At 32.8% G+C, this 19,108-nt stretch overlaps 1 protein-coding gene across 1 annotated transcript in view; it reads left to right on the top strand.

Annotated features, from left to right (window-relative positions):
• The first annotated feature begins 616 nt into the window (after positions 1-616).
• Positions 617-19,108, top strand: part of PCLO (piccolo presynaptic cytomatrix protein) — an 89,837-nt gene continuing 71,345 nt past the window's right edge. The window contains exons 1-3 of the mRNA XM_033862780.2: positions 617-2,793; positions 8,185-8,321; positions 14,115-14,205. Of these exons, the coding sequence (XP_033718671.2) occupies positions 762-2,793; positions 8,185-8,321; positions 14,115-14,205 (2,260 nt within the window). The 5' untranslated portion in view covers positions 617-761. The remainder of the gene's footprint in view (positions 2,794-8,184; positions 8,322-14,114; positions 14,206-19,108) is intronic.

Raw genomic sequence — 19,108 nt, 5'->3', positions numbered from 1 at the left:
AAATATTGAAAGATTAAATAGGAAATTGGTTCAGATAACTCTTGGGGAAAAAGAGACAGTAGCAAATGAGAGGATTTCATTTCAAAACACTTCATGATTGGAATAGGAATTACAGTCACTTCAGGGGGTGAAAGTAGGAATGGGAAGATAGAAGCAAACAATTGAACAGCACAATGAGCATCTTCAACAAATATAACTTAACCTTTAGATAGTTAACACGAATGCTCTGGGCATACCTTCAGTAAGTAATACTATGTATATTCAATAGGATGGAAAATGAGTTTTTAAGAGTTCTCCTGAGAGTCTAACTAAAATATAATCCTGCCTAGCAGTGTACTCTGTGCTTGATTTCAGAACTCACTTCTAATGTTACAAAGTTGTAATAATAATCAATTTACCAAGAAGAGGAAAATTATTTTTCAGTTAACTGCATTTGTGACTAATACTTGAAATTATGTGTAGAATTTTAATTTTATTATGCACTCATAGCTAAAACATATATGAACTCACTTTTATTTAAATGTAAATTATGTTTTTTTTGACCTTTTACTTTTTTTCGTTGATGATAAAGTATTTTGTTAAGTATTTTGTTTACTTAATTACAGACAAAAGGTTCTCAAACCACGACACCCTCTGGCACTCAGAAAAAAGTGAAGAGAACTCTGCCAAACCCACCTCCCGAGGAGACCTCCACAGGAACTCAGTCAACATACAGCACTGTGGGCACAGTTTCCAGGAGAAGGATCTGCAGAACCAACACGATGGCACGAGCCAAGATTCTCCAGGATATAGACAGAGAGCTCGATCTTGTGGAGAGGGAATCTGCAAAGCTTAGAAAGAAACAAGCAGAACTTGATGAGGAAGAGAAGGAGATTGATGCCAAGTTACGGTACCTGGAAATGGGGATTAACAGGAGGAAAGAGGCATTGTTAAAGGAGAGGGAAAAGAGAGAAAGAGCCTACCTCCAGGGAGTAGCTGAGGATCGTGATTACATGTCCGACAGTGAGGTCAGCAGCACCAGACCCGCCCGCATCGAGAGTCAGCACGGCATAGAGCGACCGAGGACTGCTCCCCAAACTGAGTTCAGCCAGTTTATACCACCACAAACCCAAACAGAATCTCAACTAGTCCCTCCTACAAGTCCTTATACCCAATACCAATACTCTTCCCCTGCTCTTCCTACCCAAGCACCCACCCCATACACCCAACAATCCCACTTCCAGCAACAGACTCTGTACCATCAGGAAGTTTCACCTTATCAGACTCAGCCAGCCTTCCAAGCTGTGGCAACGATGTCCTTCACACCTCAAGCTCAACCTACACCAACACCACAACCTGCTTATCAGTTACCATCACAGATGATGGTAATACAACAAAAGCCCCGGCAAACTGCGTTATATTTGGAGCCCAAGATAACGTCAAACTATGAGGTGATTCGCAACCAACCCCTGATGATAGCACCTGTTTCTACTGATAATACATATGCTGTTTCCCACCTTGGTAGTAAGTACAACAGCTTAGACTTGAGAATAGGATTGGAGGAAAGAAGTAGCATGGCAAGCAGCCCAATATCAAGCATATCTGCAGATTCTTTCTATGCAGATATTGACCATCATACTCCACGAAATTATGTCTTAATTGATGACATTGGAGAGATTACAAAAGGAACAGCCGCTTTAAGCACTGCATTTAGCCTTCATGAAAAAGATCTGTCAAAAACAGACCGTCTCCTTCGAACCACTGAGACACGTAGGTCTCAAGAAGTGACAGATTTCCTAGCACCTCTGCAGACTTCTTCCAGATTGCATAGTTATGTGAAAGCAGAGGAAGACCCGATGGAGGATCCTTATGAGTTAAAGCTTCTGAAACATCAGATTAAACAAGAATTCCGTAGAGGGGCAGAGAGCTTAGATCACCTCGCTGGTCTTTCCCATTATTACCATGCCGATACTAGCTATAGACATTTTCCAAAATCTGAAAAGTATAGCATTAGTAGACTCACACTTGAAAAACAAGCAGCAAAACAACTACCAGCAGCCATACTTTATCAAAAGCAGTCAAAGCATAAGAAATCACTAATTGACCCTAAAATGTCCAAATTTTCACCTATTCAAGAAAGTAGAGACCTTGAACCTGATTATTCGAGCTATATGACTTCTAGCAGTTCATCTATTGGTGGCATTTCTTCCAGGGCAAGGCTTCTTCAAGATGATATCACTTTTGGCCTCAGAAAAAACATTACAGACCAACACAAATTTTTGGGATCATCTCTTGGCACAGGGCTGGGCACATTAGGAAATACCATACGGTCAGCTCTGCAGGATGAAGCAGATAAGCCATACAGCAGTGGCAGCAGGTCCAGACCTTCTTCCAGACCTTCCTCTGTCTATGGGCTTGATTTATCAATTAAAAGAGATTCTTCCAGCTCTTCTCTAAGACTGAAAGCTCAAGAGGCGGAAGCTCTAGATGTTTCCTTTAGTCATGCATCACCCTCTGGCAGAACTAAGCCTACCAGTTTGCCGATTAGCCAGAGTAGAGGAAGAATACCAATTGTGGCCCAGAATTCTGAAGAGGAAAGTCCACTCAGTCCTGTTGGCCAGCCAATGGGAATGGCCAGGGCTGCAGCTGGACCCCTGCCACCAATATCTGCAGACACCAGGGATCAGTTTGGATCAAGTCACTCATTGCCTGAAGTTCAACAACACATGAGAGAAGAATCACGGACTCGAGGCTACGATCGTGACATAGCTTTCATCATGGATGACTTCCAACATGCCATGTCAGACAGTGAAGGTAAATTGGGCCTCAAACTACCTTGTTACTCTCAAAACTCAAACTCTTGTGTTTCTGCATGTTTAATTTTCCTACTCCAAGGACGTATTCTACTTTTCTTGGTGTGTCTTTTGCATGTTTACTTCTATTTTATTTCTTGTAAATGGAAATTTTATCTTGTGTATAGATTTCGTAGCATGCTCTTCTTTATTTCTTTTTAGTTTATTCTTTTACTGTTGTTTCTTGGTTGTTTGCTTGATTTGTTTGGTGTCCACTTTTCCAAAACCATTACCAAATAATTGTGTCAATAAAATATGGTCATCCTTTAAATCTATAGTTGGAAATATTTTCATTGTATGTTTCTTTTATTTTTTTAAAAGGCATTTTTAAAGTTATTAGTTTCTTTCAGTTTGTGAAATGATTAAGGTTTTGAGCCATTAAGTACTATTCTGCTAGACTCTGTAATAGAAAATTATTTATGTCATTTTGTGAGATCAGTGTTCGTTAATTCAGAGAATGTTCTCTTTTTGAGAACTTTCAAATAAGTCCTTAATGTTAACATAATGTAGAGTTTTATAATTCTACTTAAATAAAAGGTTTGTATTTTAATCTCTCTCATTATGAATGTCATAATTGACAAGTTTGTACATTTTGCATTACATACTAGAAAGCTTAGTACTAAGTATGGTTTTGACAATAAATAACAGTACTATCCACATGCTTGTCAATATGTATGAAGCATTGTTTAGATTTTAAAATTGGAAATTTGTACACTGCTTTTGTGAATTTAGCTATTTGAGCTGAAGCCTTCCTTGTGTGTTCAGTTAGCCTTTTCCATGACTTTGCTTTTTGCATTATTCCATTTTTTTTTTACCTAAATTGTCATTACTGGTTTTTCATATTGAACAAGAGATTTATGGCAAGTACGTACTTAACTAAAAACTGGTTCATGGTAATTTTCTTTGCTTAATCATATAGAACCATAAGGATTTTAGAAAATGACCTAGACCAAGTCTAAATTTGAAGACAGGGTTGGACAGGTACAGAGATGTGAAGTCTTGCCCATGCCAAGAGGACTCATGACACTTGGTTCTTTTTTTTTCCCCCCTCTGTGGTATACATTTGAATGTAGGTGTGGTTTGAGTCCTAAAAATAAAATATTTCTCATCAAATAAAAATGTATTACTTCATGGCTTTAGAGAGTGCAAAACACTAAGTTAACATGAACATCTCTTATTTTAAATCTAACATCTTCCCTGAGGACTTAGAGGAAAATATGTTTTCATGAAAAGGACTTTCTTTCTTCTGTATCTAGACACCAGTATAATTTTAGAAGTTCAAATGTAGGTTTGATCAGGACTGAGGTAATCACTGGATCTGAAGGAGGAGAGACTGCTTTTTCTAGTGAAATTCCAAGAGACTATTCACTTCCTGATTTGTTTTATTCTCTACAGGCTATTGGATTGACCATTTTTTATTGATAACCAGCCAATTAAATAAAACACTCTGTGTGTTTTTTTTATTTAGCCGATTGTTTGAATCAATCTACATAGTTAAGTAAGTTATATAATGCAGAAACGTTTACTTTTTTCTTTTTTCACAATCCACATTTTACACACATTATATATGTATATAAATATATATATAAAATGACTGCTACAGAAGAATAAAAAGGCTCTTCAATAATTGTATCTGTAAAATAGCAAAATAAAAACTAACAGGTCAATCACATAACTAAACACCTAAAATCTGTGTGTGCATGATGAACATATACCTGGAGAGAATTTGACAAATTAATTTATTCATCACAGATGTTTTGCCATCATGGTTCCAGACATACAGATGTTTCTAGATATTCCAAAATACAGCAGTCATTTACGTACAACCATGTAAAAATAACCAAATTTTTATTTCTCATATGTTCGGATGATGTGTACTTATAGTCATCAAAGACTATGAAAACTTGATAAAATATTAAGACACATCAAAAAATACTTATCAAATACAATTTGGTAAGTATTTGGAAATATCATCAGCTTTAAAAAAAGCATGTTAATCTCCAGAAACTTATTTAAACTAATTTGGATAAGACATCATGCAGCATACAAAATTATGAAATATGTAACGATGACACCAGAGAAGTAAACAATTACAATGAAATTTACACAAAGTCAAATTGAGTTAAAATGTATTTTTAAATTAAGCAGACAAGAAATTTAGTCATAAAAATCATGTTGATATAGAATTCTACAAAGAAAAACTATAACAAACTGAATTACATATGTAATATTATGTGTGTGAATTGTAGTGATTATCTTTAAAAGATGTATGTTTTAAAATGTTATCTATTTTCTTTGTGTTTATATCTCATAAGCATATCACTTTTCTTCTGGTGAACAGTGGTCTGCTTTTCTTTTGAAATCTTGGATTCCTTGGGTAATTAAGAAAAATAGTAGAAAATATTCTTTCCAATTACATAACTCAAGACATTATAAACTCATGAAATATTAGGGATTTTTAAAATAACAATTAACCACATATATACTATATCTGTGTTTGAATGATACTAAAACAACTTTGAAAAGTATAACATTCCAACAGGCTATTTAGTATCATGTAAACAAAGCAAATTTAACTGATTTCAAATTTTTGCGCTTTCTCTGAACTCAAACTCTAGGTTATAGACAACAGGATGTTTTTCAGGTGTATTCTGTATAACTCCAATTAATTTTGAAATATCCCATTTGAGGTATAATCTAGGTAGGCATAATTTATGTTGCTTACTATTTATGACCATCAGCTTGAAGTCTACAACTTAATATTCATTCATGGTTAAGAGAAAAACTAAACTAGAAACAGTCAAATTGTATTTCTACAACTGCAAATATTTTGTTGAAAACATTCTTTCAAAATATACTCCATGTAAAAAGAGAAAAAAAGCATCGGTATATACAGTCTTTAAAAAAAAATTCCAGTGAATATTTCGTACAGAATAGAAGTAAGCTGTTCGTATAACTATTGTTACAGTCAATAATGTGAATAATGCTAGACCCCAAAATAGCTTTCTTGCATTTTACATTTAAGAAAAGAAAATATCAGTGGCTTAAAACGATGGGATGTTAATCTCCAGCAAGATTATTTAATTTGGAAAATATTATTATTATTATAAAATTTAGTTTTTAAAGTTCTGATCTACCATGGCAGATCAGACAATTGCAGTTATAAACAATTAGCAATTAAGTCCAACTTGCTGTAAATGATGAAGACAGAATCCAATATAAGAGCAGATTTATATAATCTGGTTTTTCTTCGTTGATCTATAAATTCCTATGCAAAACATGCTAGCCATCCTAACTTGGTTACGTATAGAGTCATTATAAGACATAACACAATCAAAGTATGTCATCAGAATTGGAAATAAATTGACAAAATTTATATATCAGGTTGAGATTCTGCCTTATCTGTATAGACACAACCAAGGAAACATTTTAAAGGATTGTTATTTTAAATGCATTAAGCAAAGTTGTATATTCAAGTGAAATCATGTAGTGCATTATCCAAGATAGTCATTTATTAAAATCAGTATAGACTATTTTTTATGAGAAACATGTAATAAAGATATACAAAAATTAATATAAAATGATGTTTGTTTGTTGATAATCTAATAAGTTTTAGAGATTAAATAATGGATTTTCTATTTACTTATCAAGTTTATATTAAATATTTCTTTCATAAATTTAGTCACTTGATGTCAAAACTATGAAAAACCATAATAAATATTGAGTAGATTGTGAGAAAAGATTGTGTAACTGTTAATGAGATTCAAGGGACAAATTAATATTTATTTTAACATGTGCTTATCATAATTAGGATATTTAGCTTTCTTTAGTTGATGACTAATTTTCCTGTGTTTCATTCATTTCCTGAATATTTAATGAATATTATGACATTTGCAAGGCATTGTTTTTAGTATTGAGGGAGAAAAAAAAAACAACAAAAGAAGACATGAGCCTTACCCTCAAGCAGCTTAGAGTCTAATAGGGGAGATCAGATAAGTACATATGCAGCCACAAACCAGGTATGTATCGTATTTCCTCAAATCTAAGACTGACTAAATTATGACACATCATCTATCATTCTGTGTTTATTCGGGGAAAGTGCTGTGGTTAATCAGTGGCCTTGACCAAGATCACGGGAGGTGTAGAGGTGAGTAATGCTGTATATGCTGTGGGTTTGCCAGCCCTGCCAGTAAATAGCTAATGGAAATTGCCTGGGAAAAAGTCTTGGGAGAAAGTAGTAGAAGAGAAGTCAGTGATGTAGACAGAAAGAGAAGTGTAATGAGATAGAGAGGAACACTCAGTAGTACGGCATTGTAGAAGCTAGAGTTTCAAGAAGGCATAGGTTGATAGCATCATCAACAGATCTTTCAGGATGAGCACCTGAGAAGGGGTACTCCATCTGCCATTTAGGAAGCAAGAATGTATTTCCAGAGGCTATTAATTAGGGATCCTTTTACAAAGAATAAAATTACATAAAGTCAAATTCTGTATATTAGGTAAACAATGATTTGGGGGTACTAAATAAGAAAAAGACCTTGGAAGTACCAAGAACTGAATGGGGTGAAAATTTTTAAATAATATTTATATACTCAAATATGGTTGTATTTTTTAAACAGTATTTTAAGATGTCAAGTTTTGGCACATTTTAAGTACAAAAAGCAGTCAACCAACTCTTTAATTCCAAAATCTGTGATCCCACAGAAAATAATTATTTAATTTTTAATGAAAAATGCTAATAGATATATTTTTAGTATTAGGCTACCAGGTGATTATGGCACACATGTTCCTAGCAATGATACCTGGGATTCTCCTAAAAATAAATGCTTTTGTTTATTTATGGATGTCATAGAAATGTCAGGTTTTCAAAAAATGCTCACTTGATGTCCAAAGCCATAGTGGTACTGGGTTGATATGAGAGTGGGGAAATAACAGAATCTTCTGTATTCAAGGAATATATTTTCCTTGGATTTTGGTGATGGGTAGTGGGGAGAGGTGAGGAGGTGATACTGATGGACTGAGGTTGAATAGAATGACCTTTGAGAAATATTCATTGTACATTTATTTATTTAATCACTGTCTAAATTTCTTCTTTCACCTAATCTAAATTTAAATTTTGTTTTATTTTGCTTTGAAAAGTTTCACAGGTGGCACATCATTTTTTCTAGGTTATTCCATGGTACAAAATTTTTAACATAGTATTGGAAGTGATTTTTCTGATCCTGTTGGGAATTGTGCTTGAAATGCATGAATGATTAATAAGCCTGGAGCATGTTAGTACTTCAGAACATCTGCTGCCCTCTGTCATCTGTATTTGTTAGAGTTGGAATGTTTGATGTTTCCTTGGTCTCCAAAGCCTATCACCTGCGTCGTGAAGAAACAGATTGGTTTGACAAACCCAGGGAATCTCGTTTGGAAAATGGACACGGTCTGGATCGAAAACTGCCAGAAAGGTTGGTCCACTCTAGACCACTCAGTCAACATCAAGAGCAGGTAAGTGCTATATTGAGCAATCTCTTTCAGATTTATTAAAAAAAAAAAAAAAAAAAAGATTCATTTCATCCTAAAATGGTCTCAGTTATCCTGCAACGAATGGGACTTTTGTCAGTCAAGTTCACAAATGATTTTTCTTTTCAGTATCTTAAAGTACTAAGTAACCTTACTTCATCATCCATGACTGATGTCACACCATAACCATGATGCTTCTACCAAGGCAATTTAAGTGATTTTTTTCCTCTAACAGATAATTAAGTTTGTGCAATATACCCAACACTGCCATACACAGAGAATACATGAAGCTCCTAAAGAGCTTACAGAATATTGGGTGAAATAGATTTGGGTAATTTCAATGTTCTCCATAACAGTATGTTCAGGTGTCAAGCAAATAAGAGGATGACCAAACCAAGTCAGCTGGGGACAGGGAAGGCGTCAGTTGCGGGTGAAGGGATGATGTTTTAGGGTCTATTATGTGGAAGTGTTTTTTTGTTTTACATTCATTTTTGGATTTTATCTTCAGAACAACTTTCATAAAGTATGTTTTATTAATACCTATTTATAGGTGAAAAACTTAAACTTAGAGATACTATTCACTATTACATAAATATAATTTTATAATTCATGATCTTATTCACTTTAGAACAAATGTGGTGATGTTTGAATTGAATTTTGATAGATCTTAGGAGATTAACAGTTGGATAATCTGAGGGAGATTCCTCTGGTAAGCCACGTGGCCTTAAATCTGTTGCCTTAACAGACCAGATTTTTGCAGGCTGGTATATTCATTATGATTATTAAAATACCCACAAAGAGATAGTTACTTATATCATGTACATTAACTCCTAAATCATCCCTGTCTGATTAATGATTCACTGATGTAAAAGACAACTGTATTTTGAACAACACAGAAGAACCATATGAATTTACTATAATTCAGTGTTTGTCACATTAAGGTGTAAAAGAAAACAAGACTTTTACATGTATAAGTACTGTCTAAAACATATTATCTATGGTCTTAGATTTGTTTTTTTCCTAAGCAATTTCAGCTTTCATAGACAAATTTCCAGCTGATTAGAATTTTCTTTTCTCAGAAGTTTGTTCTAAATTTTTCAGAATTGTTCTGAATGTTTTCTCAGAATTTTATTTTGTTTTTCTAGATGCTATCATATTTTATAGAAATCTGTTCTTCTCTGTATATTGTAAGTATTCTAGATCTAGAATAGCTCTAGCTCAGAAGTGGGAAAATCAAAGGATTAAAATCATTCTGAACATGTTTAAAAGTTTCAATTTACCTCTTATCTACAATTACTAAAACAATCAATTTGTCAACTGAAAATAATTTCCTTGAATTTTTTTTATTACAGGAATCTCTCTGTAATGACTTACTTGTTATATCTTACCCATCTTGTTTGTTTCTCTGAAGTTTACTATTTCTGACAAACCTAGATCAAGTTAATGAAAACACAAATCCTTTAAAGAAATTCTAATAAGATGAACTATAAAAACTGAAGAGCTAAAAGAAATAATAACTTCCATACAATTATTTCCCTAAACTTCTGAGGCTCCAATCAGAATAGTCTTGTCCAACTAATTTATCCAACTAATATTATACAGGATATATTTTAAAATAATCTGTGTCCATCTCCAAAAATATTTTCTAAAATTATTGTATGTAGTTTAAACATAAATATTCCTAATGACTTTTTTGTTCATAATTTTCTGTTACATCTACAGATTTATGATTTTGGTTCACTGAAGTCATAGCACATCATGTTTAAATATATAATTATAGAGCAATTTAATACCAAAATTAGAGTGGCTGTATTTGAGAATCATTTAATTAATTTCTCTCTTTGATAACGTAGAAAATGTAAGGATCCTTGTTAGAATTATATACAGGTAAATGTAATAATGTGTATTTTCTTGCTAAAAGATATTTTTTACATTTGTATTTTGTTATCTAACATACAAACAAAAACACTGCAATACTCAAAACTGAAAATATGTAGAATTATAAACTAGTTATAAAGTGAACAGCCATATAACCACCACACAAACAAAGAAAGGGAGGATTTTCTGCGCACTGAAACCTCCAGGTGCCCTTTGCAGATTCTAATTTTCAACCTCTCCCAAACAAGTAGCAAATATAGTGACTTTTGTGACAATAATTTCTTTTGCTTTATAGATTTCTCTAAATAAAAGCTTTATTGAAGACAACATATGCTTTGATTACATTTATATAAAGTTCAAAATTCATGCTTTTTTGCATTAATATTTATCTTCAAATACTGTCTTCCTCATTAACTCATCAAAACTATATTTTGGTCTAGAAAGAATAGCAAAATAGCATTCTTGTTTTAGTCACTTTGCATATTTAATCACAAAAAGGTAATACTGAACTCTTGGTACCAATAAGTCCAGCTGCTTTTATTTGAAAACTTATGCATAATAAGAATTTATGTTCATAAAATGCTCTGGAGGCAGAAGTAATAAAACCAAATAGACTAATGCAAGCACTAATTTGTCTGCTTTAAAAAATATTTAATGTAAACATACATTAGAGAAATTGAAGAGTATTTCTGAAGTTAGAGTCAAAAATCATATAAACCATAAAAATAAACCAAATCTTCAAAACTATATGTTTCTTTTCAAATATATATATTTATGTTTAACCTCTGCACTGTTCAGTAGAAATTCAACTCTGCTTTGTGAATTGAACAGATCACCTGCCTCCTTTCTCTTTTTTATTTTTTTAAATTTTTTTCAGTCTCTTCATCTATAAATAGGACTAATACCCTTCACAGGGTTGTTACAAAAGTCAACATTTCTCTACTAGTACAAAATGCCTTCACTCTGCACTAATGCCCATGCCTTGTGCAATTCCCATATAGCAACCGCTGTATTGCGGTACATTGAGCTCCTCTGAAAGAGCCACTCTTTCTCTTTCTTCTGGGCTTTTGAATGTCTTGTTTCCTCTTCCTGATCATTCCCCCTCCTCTCTTCTCTTGGCTAACCCTATTCATCACTCAGGTCTCCATGTACATGCCTCATCTTACAAGGAGCCTTCTCTGACACTACCACCACCACCTCCCCACAAGTGTTCTTCCTTTGTGCTCCAGTAGCACTCCATGCATTGTGTCTTGGTCTACGGGCTTTTAGAGAGCAATTGCTGTCTCCTCCATCCACCATGGTATATGTGCAGTGCCTAACACAGGGTTTGGATCCCCAGAGGGGCACTCTGTCCCCTGCATCTGTCATACAAGGTATTTAGGTGAGGGAAAGCATGAATGACTGTATAAATAAAAGATATATTAACACAAGAGTTGTTATTTCATAAGTATGAAGGGCCAGTTCATGAACATAATTTCTCTTGAAATATTGGTAGGTAGGGAAGAGGAAGAACCCTTTTTCTGGGCAGCATACAGGTGATAGTTCTGTCAGTGTAGAATCATCAAAAGACTATGCTATCGGAAACCTGGCTCTTGGGGAGAGGTATGAGGCACTACTTGACGTCAGTCCCGCCCTCTGGCCTTGTTCCTACTCTTAGTTGGCAGAAGCAACACCTGCCGTAAGACTTCATCTGCTAGAGAACTCTCTCAACACTTACCTGCGTTGGTTAGAAAAAAGCCAATATCCAGCTAGTGCAAACGTGGGAGATGGATACTTCTGCTTTCCTCACACTCTTGGTCACATTGATCAAAACTGAGGCAGTTTAATGTTTTTAATTGATTAAACGAATTCATGAAGCTGAAATTACAGGAAATTCTGTGAGATGCTCTGAAAGCAATATTCATGGAAATGAAGAAGCTTAACATCCCTTCTACTTAATATCATCATAGGTACATATTGAAAGGCAGTAGGGACTAGTTGATAAAACTGATGAAACATTTGGGAAACCTGATTACTCTTCTAGACTATGCAGTAGGGGGACTATCAGATTATATCAGCTTCTCCCTAGACTGGAGAATTAGAGTAAAAGGCAAAATTGTGTTTTCTTAGTTTATTTTTGGCCACGTGAAATTAGAAGACATTTGAAGTAAAATGAAATAATATCCATAATTTTAGTGAATTATCTACAGTAACAAAGTAGAGTTATATCTAATAGTTGTAGGATTTTCAATGCACATGGTTTGATTTTTAGTAAAAAATAAAGATCTTTAAATGCAGATTAGGGGAGGGAGGAAGGAGAGGAGGAGAGGAAGAAGGAAAGTAGAAGAAGGAGAAAAGACGAAGGGAGGGAAAGTAAGGAGGCCAGGAGAGAAAGTAAGAAAGAGAAAGAGACAGAATGGGAGGCAAGAGTATGGAAGAAAAGAGGAAAATGCACACTCTTTTGTTATGAATATATACAAGGTTTTCAGTGGTATACAAAGTTAGCTTCAGTATAAATTATCAAGATTGATTATACTGACCATAATATTTTTACAATCTTGCAAACAATACTTTAGCTTTACTTTGCAGAATTCATATAATATTCTTGGACTTGACAGGATTCTGCTGTTGACTGGGGAGTGTTTTGTATCTATCAGAGGCCTGATTAAGCTTATTCTTTGCCGAAGAGAATAAAAGCTAAAGGCTATAATTTAAGTTTGTATTTTTTTTAGTACATTTTCCTTTTAAAATCCAGAAGTCTAGCAGTTTTACTGATGGATTTTCAAAGACACATTAATATCACAAGAGTATTACAAGGAATCTTCCTTCACAAAATGTAGATCCCTTTAGTTCTAAATTCTGTTTAATATTTTGGTTTGGTAGTTCCAAAAACTTCTTAAACATATTCTGAAATTGTTAGTATTGAATGTCTCTTTACTGTTATTTCATTTGTAATTATAGTCAAAAATTCTCCTGAGGTGATAAATACAAGATTCTATCCTAATAAAATCCTATTAATATAGGTATATAAATATTTTACTATTTCTTTCTTTCATTATCTCACAAATCTCTTTTGAAAGCCAAATTCCATAAAATATAAAGCATAAGTTTGGATTTGCTAATTTACTTTTGTTTCAGAAATCTCATTTTGCCAGGTGGAAACAGCAATAATGCAGTCTATAGTATTCTCATGTTCAAGTCTCAGTAATGAGAATTGAAATCACAGGCTTGTTGTTAACAGGAACTTTGAGTGTTGTTTCTTCTACCCGAAGGAACATCAGAAGTAAATGAGAAGTAACACCTTTGCATACAAAGAAGGCTTCAGAAATATTAGAATGAGGAAAGATTTGATTTATTTATAAGAATTAGTCTCAGCATCAGGTATACATTGAAACTGCTAGTAGATGTGCTCAGCAGAAGCAAAATTCCACAATGAAATCAAAATAACATAAATATGCATTCCTAGTAGAGTGATAGAGATGCAGAGTATGAGGATCTTCTCTGGCTTTTCTCCCTTAGGATCACTTGATTGCTGAAAATTGACAATGCCTATTTCTAGGCTGTCCAGAACAAAGTCAGCAGATATCAATTTTCCATATACTTCCTCTATCCACTGTCATCACTACTATGCACTACCATAGTAACAGACATCCTTTAGGTGTTACATGTGCTCGTTGATTTTCCAAACACAACAAATCAGTTTGCAAGAGAAACGGGTTGTAAACCTAAAGACTATAATGAACTCAGAAACCAATAACGTCATTGTGTAGTATTAAATGCTTAAAATTGTCATCATTTGAGGGTCTTCTAATATATTTTCATTGATTGAATCAATGTGCTTTGAAAAATAAGTGAATTCTGTAAATTGCCTTTTAAGTCTCTTTAACATTGCTTTTTCACCTTATCACATGTACGTCTTAGATTATACAGATGAACGGGAAAACTGTGCACTACATCTTTCCTCATGCAAGGATAAAAATAACAAGAGACTCCAAGGATCACACAGTTTCAGGTAAAGGAAATCAAATAATCTAGTTCTTTTCACTTTAATGTCGCACTGAGATATGTATTTGAATTTCAGTTTAGATGACTCATTAAATTTTAGAAAACACCACTTTTTATGTAAAAAGTTGTGTATTGGAAAATTTCAAAAAATAAGCAGGCTGTGCATTTGAATATAAAAGACAATAATGGCATAATCGTTAGTATGATACATTACTAAATGGCATATGTATTTAGATCATTCTATTAAATATCTTCATTTTTAAAAATGTGCATGACATTACAATGCTACGTAATTATTGCACTGTTGAGTAATATGGTCATAGGACCATTCAACATTCTTACACAGAAAGTAGAAAACTAACTTGAATTTTTCTAAAGAATAGATTCCCCTATACCTTATCAATTTGAAGATTATCAATTTTGTTGATTTTTATTTGTTTGTGTTCTTCTGTAAACCAAACTTATGACAGAAATTTTAACCTTGTTATTTTGAAATACTTTGGACTCCCAGAAAATAACAGTCAGTTCTTTTGCCCACCCTTTACCCAGTTTCACTAATGTTAACATCTATCTAACCACAAAAAATGATCAAAACAAGAAATCAACATTTTTATGATAGTACTGAAATATCTACAAGCCTTATCCAAATTTTGAGTATCCCCGCTAATTTTTTTTTTTTCTGATGCAGAATCTAATCCAGATCTCAAGTTGCATTTAGTTTACAAATAAAAAGTGCTCTTATATTTGTGAGATGGAAGTATAAATTTTCTCAAAGTTAATAAATTTTTAAAATATGACAATTACCTGTATTCTCACTCAAGTATTTCCCTGTATTCTCACTCTTTGTTTCATAGACACCGTACATCAACAGAAAATATTCATGAATATGTATGTATATATGTATAGGTGGTATAGCTAACATGGCCTATGTGTTGGAGGGTTTTTTTTTTAAGGACTGATAGAGAATAAAAAAGAGGTATTTCTTCAGTGTTCTTCCTGTTTTTCCTTGCAGATTTTAGACCTTAGAGAATGTAGATGCGGAACAGGTTTTGCTTTGAGCAATTGTCCTCTTTATTTTCATAGAGAATGAATTGATTTAGAGCCTAATATTGTTGTTTTCCTTTTGAGATTGGGTAATTTTTCTTCTGCCAGAGATAGATAATTCAACCTTTCAAGATTTTATTGCATGCAGACTGTATTTTAAGTACTGATGAACATTCCAGGGATGAGACTTAAAATCCAGGGACTATTTTTGTAGAAATAATTACCTGCTACAAACTATTTCAGTTCCCTCCAGCTCATAAAGCAAAACAACATAATACTTTCTAGCAATACCAAAATTATTTTTTTCAGGGAGTACAACAAAAATCTTCAAAGCATTTTTACTAAATCATCAGGACCCTATATCAATATGTCTGTTTTCTAGTTGTATTACTATTAATATACTATGTCAAAGTAATTATCCCTTCAACTTTATCATTTTTCTTTTGCAGCTTATTTAAATTTTTCTTTTACTACAATTAGGAAAATTTTTAATTTGTTTTCTTTTACTACAATTAAGAAAAAATAATTCTTATTTTAAAATATAAGAATAACAGAAATAAGAGCTATTGATTTCTTGTTATAATATTCTAGTCTGAAAACTAAATTCATTTTCCTCGGTATATAGATTTTGCAAAATGAGAAAAGAGCATTATAGGTTTGAACGGTAAATTTACTAGAGTATTATATTATCTCTCTTCAAGCTCCTTTTTATTTTGATATTTGCCTAAAGTAATAATAAAAATATTTTCCTTGTTGTACTTACCCTGCGTTACTACTGAATATATTTTCCATGTATCCGGTAGCACGATCTCATTCTAAAGTAAACGTTTTGAAGCAATTTGTATTGTCTTCAGATAAGTCTTTAAGTACCTGAAAGGGATTTAAATGCATGTATATGCAAGACTAGAACCAGAAACGGCAATTTTTAGCAAACAGCCTCCAGTAATTTGAGGTTAGTAGGCAAACCCTGTCATAGAGCATTTACACTCCTGGCTAATCTCTGTTATTTTCTGGTCTACCAGAAGCTTAGTGTGAGTGACAAAATGTTTGGTGACACTAAAGTTATTTGTAGCTATCAGTGTCATTTTTATGTTAATGTTTTCATTAAAAATGGAATATATCTTTTAGAGATGCATTCTAAAATATTTACAGATGAAACAATATCTTGTGTGGAATTTGCTTCACAATTAGCTGTGTAGAGAGTGGTAAAGAAATAGATGGGACAAAACTGACCATGATTTGATTGTTGGAGTTGGAAGACCAACCACACTGGGTTTTATTATAGTCTTGTCACCGCTTTTTTATATGCATGAAATTTTTCATAATAAAAAATAATTAAATTCCTGTTTGTCTCTCACATTTAGAGAAAAACAGCAGTGTCCAATAGCTTCATCAATAGTGAAAAAGCTATCTAAGCTAATAATTTAACTCCCTTTGTCAAAAAGATAAGGATATAATTAAGGAAGGAGAGAAGAATAAAATGTAGTATTTCTGCTCTCCTAAACAGAGGGGCAAATTGTCGTTAGTAAATTTTCATTTTAGTTATATAAACCCATCGAAAGTAGAAATAAAATATATCTTTTTTAGTATTTTAATAGACCATTCTAAATGGGTCTAGCATTAAAATATTTTATAAGAATTATATGAAACCAGCATACATCACAGAAAAGGAAAAAATATATTTCTATTTATTGGAAGCAAAAGTAATTTCAAAATAGCAGACAGGATTAGAAAGTTTGTTGTGTTTTTTTCTTAATTCTTTCTACTATGTGGACCTGGGAACCCTCATGGTTACCCAAGATTCTTTCAGGGGGTTTTCAAGGTCAAAATTATTTTCATAGTAATGCTAAGGTAGCATTTGCCTTTTGCACTCTTATTTTCCTGTGAGTATACAGTAGAGTTTCTCAGAGATTAATTGATGTGTGACATCACAACAGACTGTATATAACAGATAAGAGAATTCAGCTGTCTTCTATTTAACTTAATATCAAGCAGATTTGCAATAATATAAAACAATGCCACCTTTCTCATAAATATTTTGTTTTTAAAATACATTTTTATTAAAAATGTGATTTATTTCAACATAGAATGAGTTTTTAATACTTTAAATTCATTAATAAGTACTGTAAATTCTCAGTTTTAGTTTATAATACAGAAAATACACATAATTATAACCCATATAAACAAAAGCTTTTTGAGGTCTCTAATAATATTAAAAAATATAAATGGCTCCTTGGAACCAAAATGTTTGAGAAATACTTCTCTAAGGATCTTTATAGAGAAAGTTTAAAAACTTCTAAATAAGCTTTTATTTCTTCCTATAAAAAACTTACACAAATAAAGTGTATTTTATAACTGCTTTTAAACTTATATTGAATTTATTAAAAAATTTTTATTCATTAATAGTTATTGAGAGAACACCCATGGTGTGATTTACATTGTGTTGGTTGCTGTATTACTAGAATGAATCCAACAAAGACCTTGATCTACAAATTACTCATACTTTAGTAGGAGAATCTGAAATGTGAGTAATTATTACAGTAAAATTTTAGGAACAACTGAGACAAAGCCGGGAATTTATAAAACTTTATTTTTCATAGACATATGTATATATGTATAAGTGTGTACACACATATACATATGTACCATTATTTATAGTATTTTTATGATGTATGCAGAGAAAAATACATGCATACAATTTTCTATTAAGCGGCCCATAATTTTAAGGAAATAGACACTTTAACTTTTTACCGTAAACTTCAAAGGTACTCTTATAGGTGTTGATCAACAACTGTACAGTGGTTTTGAAAACCTTTATTCAAACAAGTAAAAGGCAGCAAAATGGAGAAAACAGGTCATGGGTTTTAGAATTAGAAAGACCTGAGTTGGAGTGCAGCTCTATCCTTACTTAAATTTTGAGAGTAAGTTTGCTCAACCATAAAATAAGACCAGCTCTCTCTATCTCACATAATTGCAAGTGCACCTAGCCCAAAATGTTATACTTACTATACACTCAACAAATGTTATTTCCCCTTCTCTTAGACAGAAATTATCAGAAAAAAAGATAAAATGTAATGCTCAAGAAATTAGTCTCTTTTTTATTTAGAACTCGTCTTATGGCTCCAGAAACACAGCTGTTTGAAACAAGTCAAAGAAATTCTTCTGATTTTAAAAAAGATATTTGCTTATGTATAGTTCTGCAATAGACTGGCTGCATCTGCAAGGCTAGAAAGACTAATTAGGAAGTGCAATAGTGAAGAACATTAAAAATGTTTGGGTTCAAAAGACAGCAGTGTCTTCTGTGGAAATAGCGGCTCATTTTCTATTCCTCTTTAGTCCACCATCTTCATGAGCTTCTAGAAACAGATAAATATAACAGATCTCATTGGATCTGAGTTGGTAGGAATACCATTGTGGATAGCCCTTTTTAAATTATTATTTCAACAACTTTACATATCATAAATATGCACGTTGTATGTGTACAAATCAATGACTTTTATAAATTTATGGAGTTGTGTGACCATCATCACAATTTTGTTTTAGAACATTTCGATCGTTGCAAAAAGTTCCCTTGAGTCTGATAGCAATAGCCACTTCCAACACTCCTCTCCCAGCCACAGGCAGGAAATTTATGTCTCTGAGTTTACCCTTTCTGGGCACTTCACATACATTAAATCACACAGTTTACAGTTTTGGTGTCTGGCTCCTTTCCCTTACCAGTATTTTTTAGGTTTATCCATTTTGTAACATGTATCAGAAGTTTGCTATTTTTATTATTAAGAAGAATTCCATTGTTTAGATTGTGTATATTTGTTTATCCATTGGATTTTGCCTGGCTTTTCTTAATATTTGCATACATGTTTTAG

This window comes from Tursiops truncatus, chromosome 9, assembly GCF_011762595.2.
Source record: "Tursiops truncatus isolate mTurTru1 chromosome 9, mTurTru1.mat.Y, whole genome shotgun sequence".
In the NCBI taxonomy this organism is placed as follows: Eukaryota; Metazoa; Chordata; class Mammalia; order Artiodactyla; family Delphinidae; genus Tursiops; species Tursiops truncatus.
The sequence above is the reverse complement of the archived record's forward strand: the minus strand, read 5'-3'. Positions and strand labels throughout refer to the sequence as shown.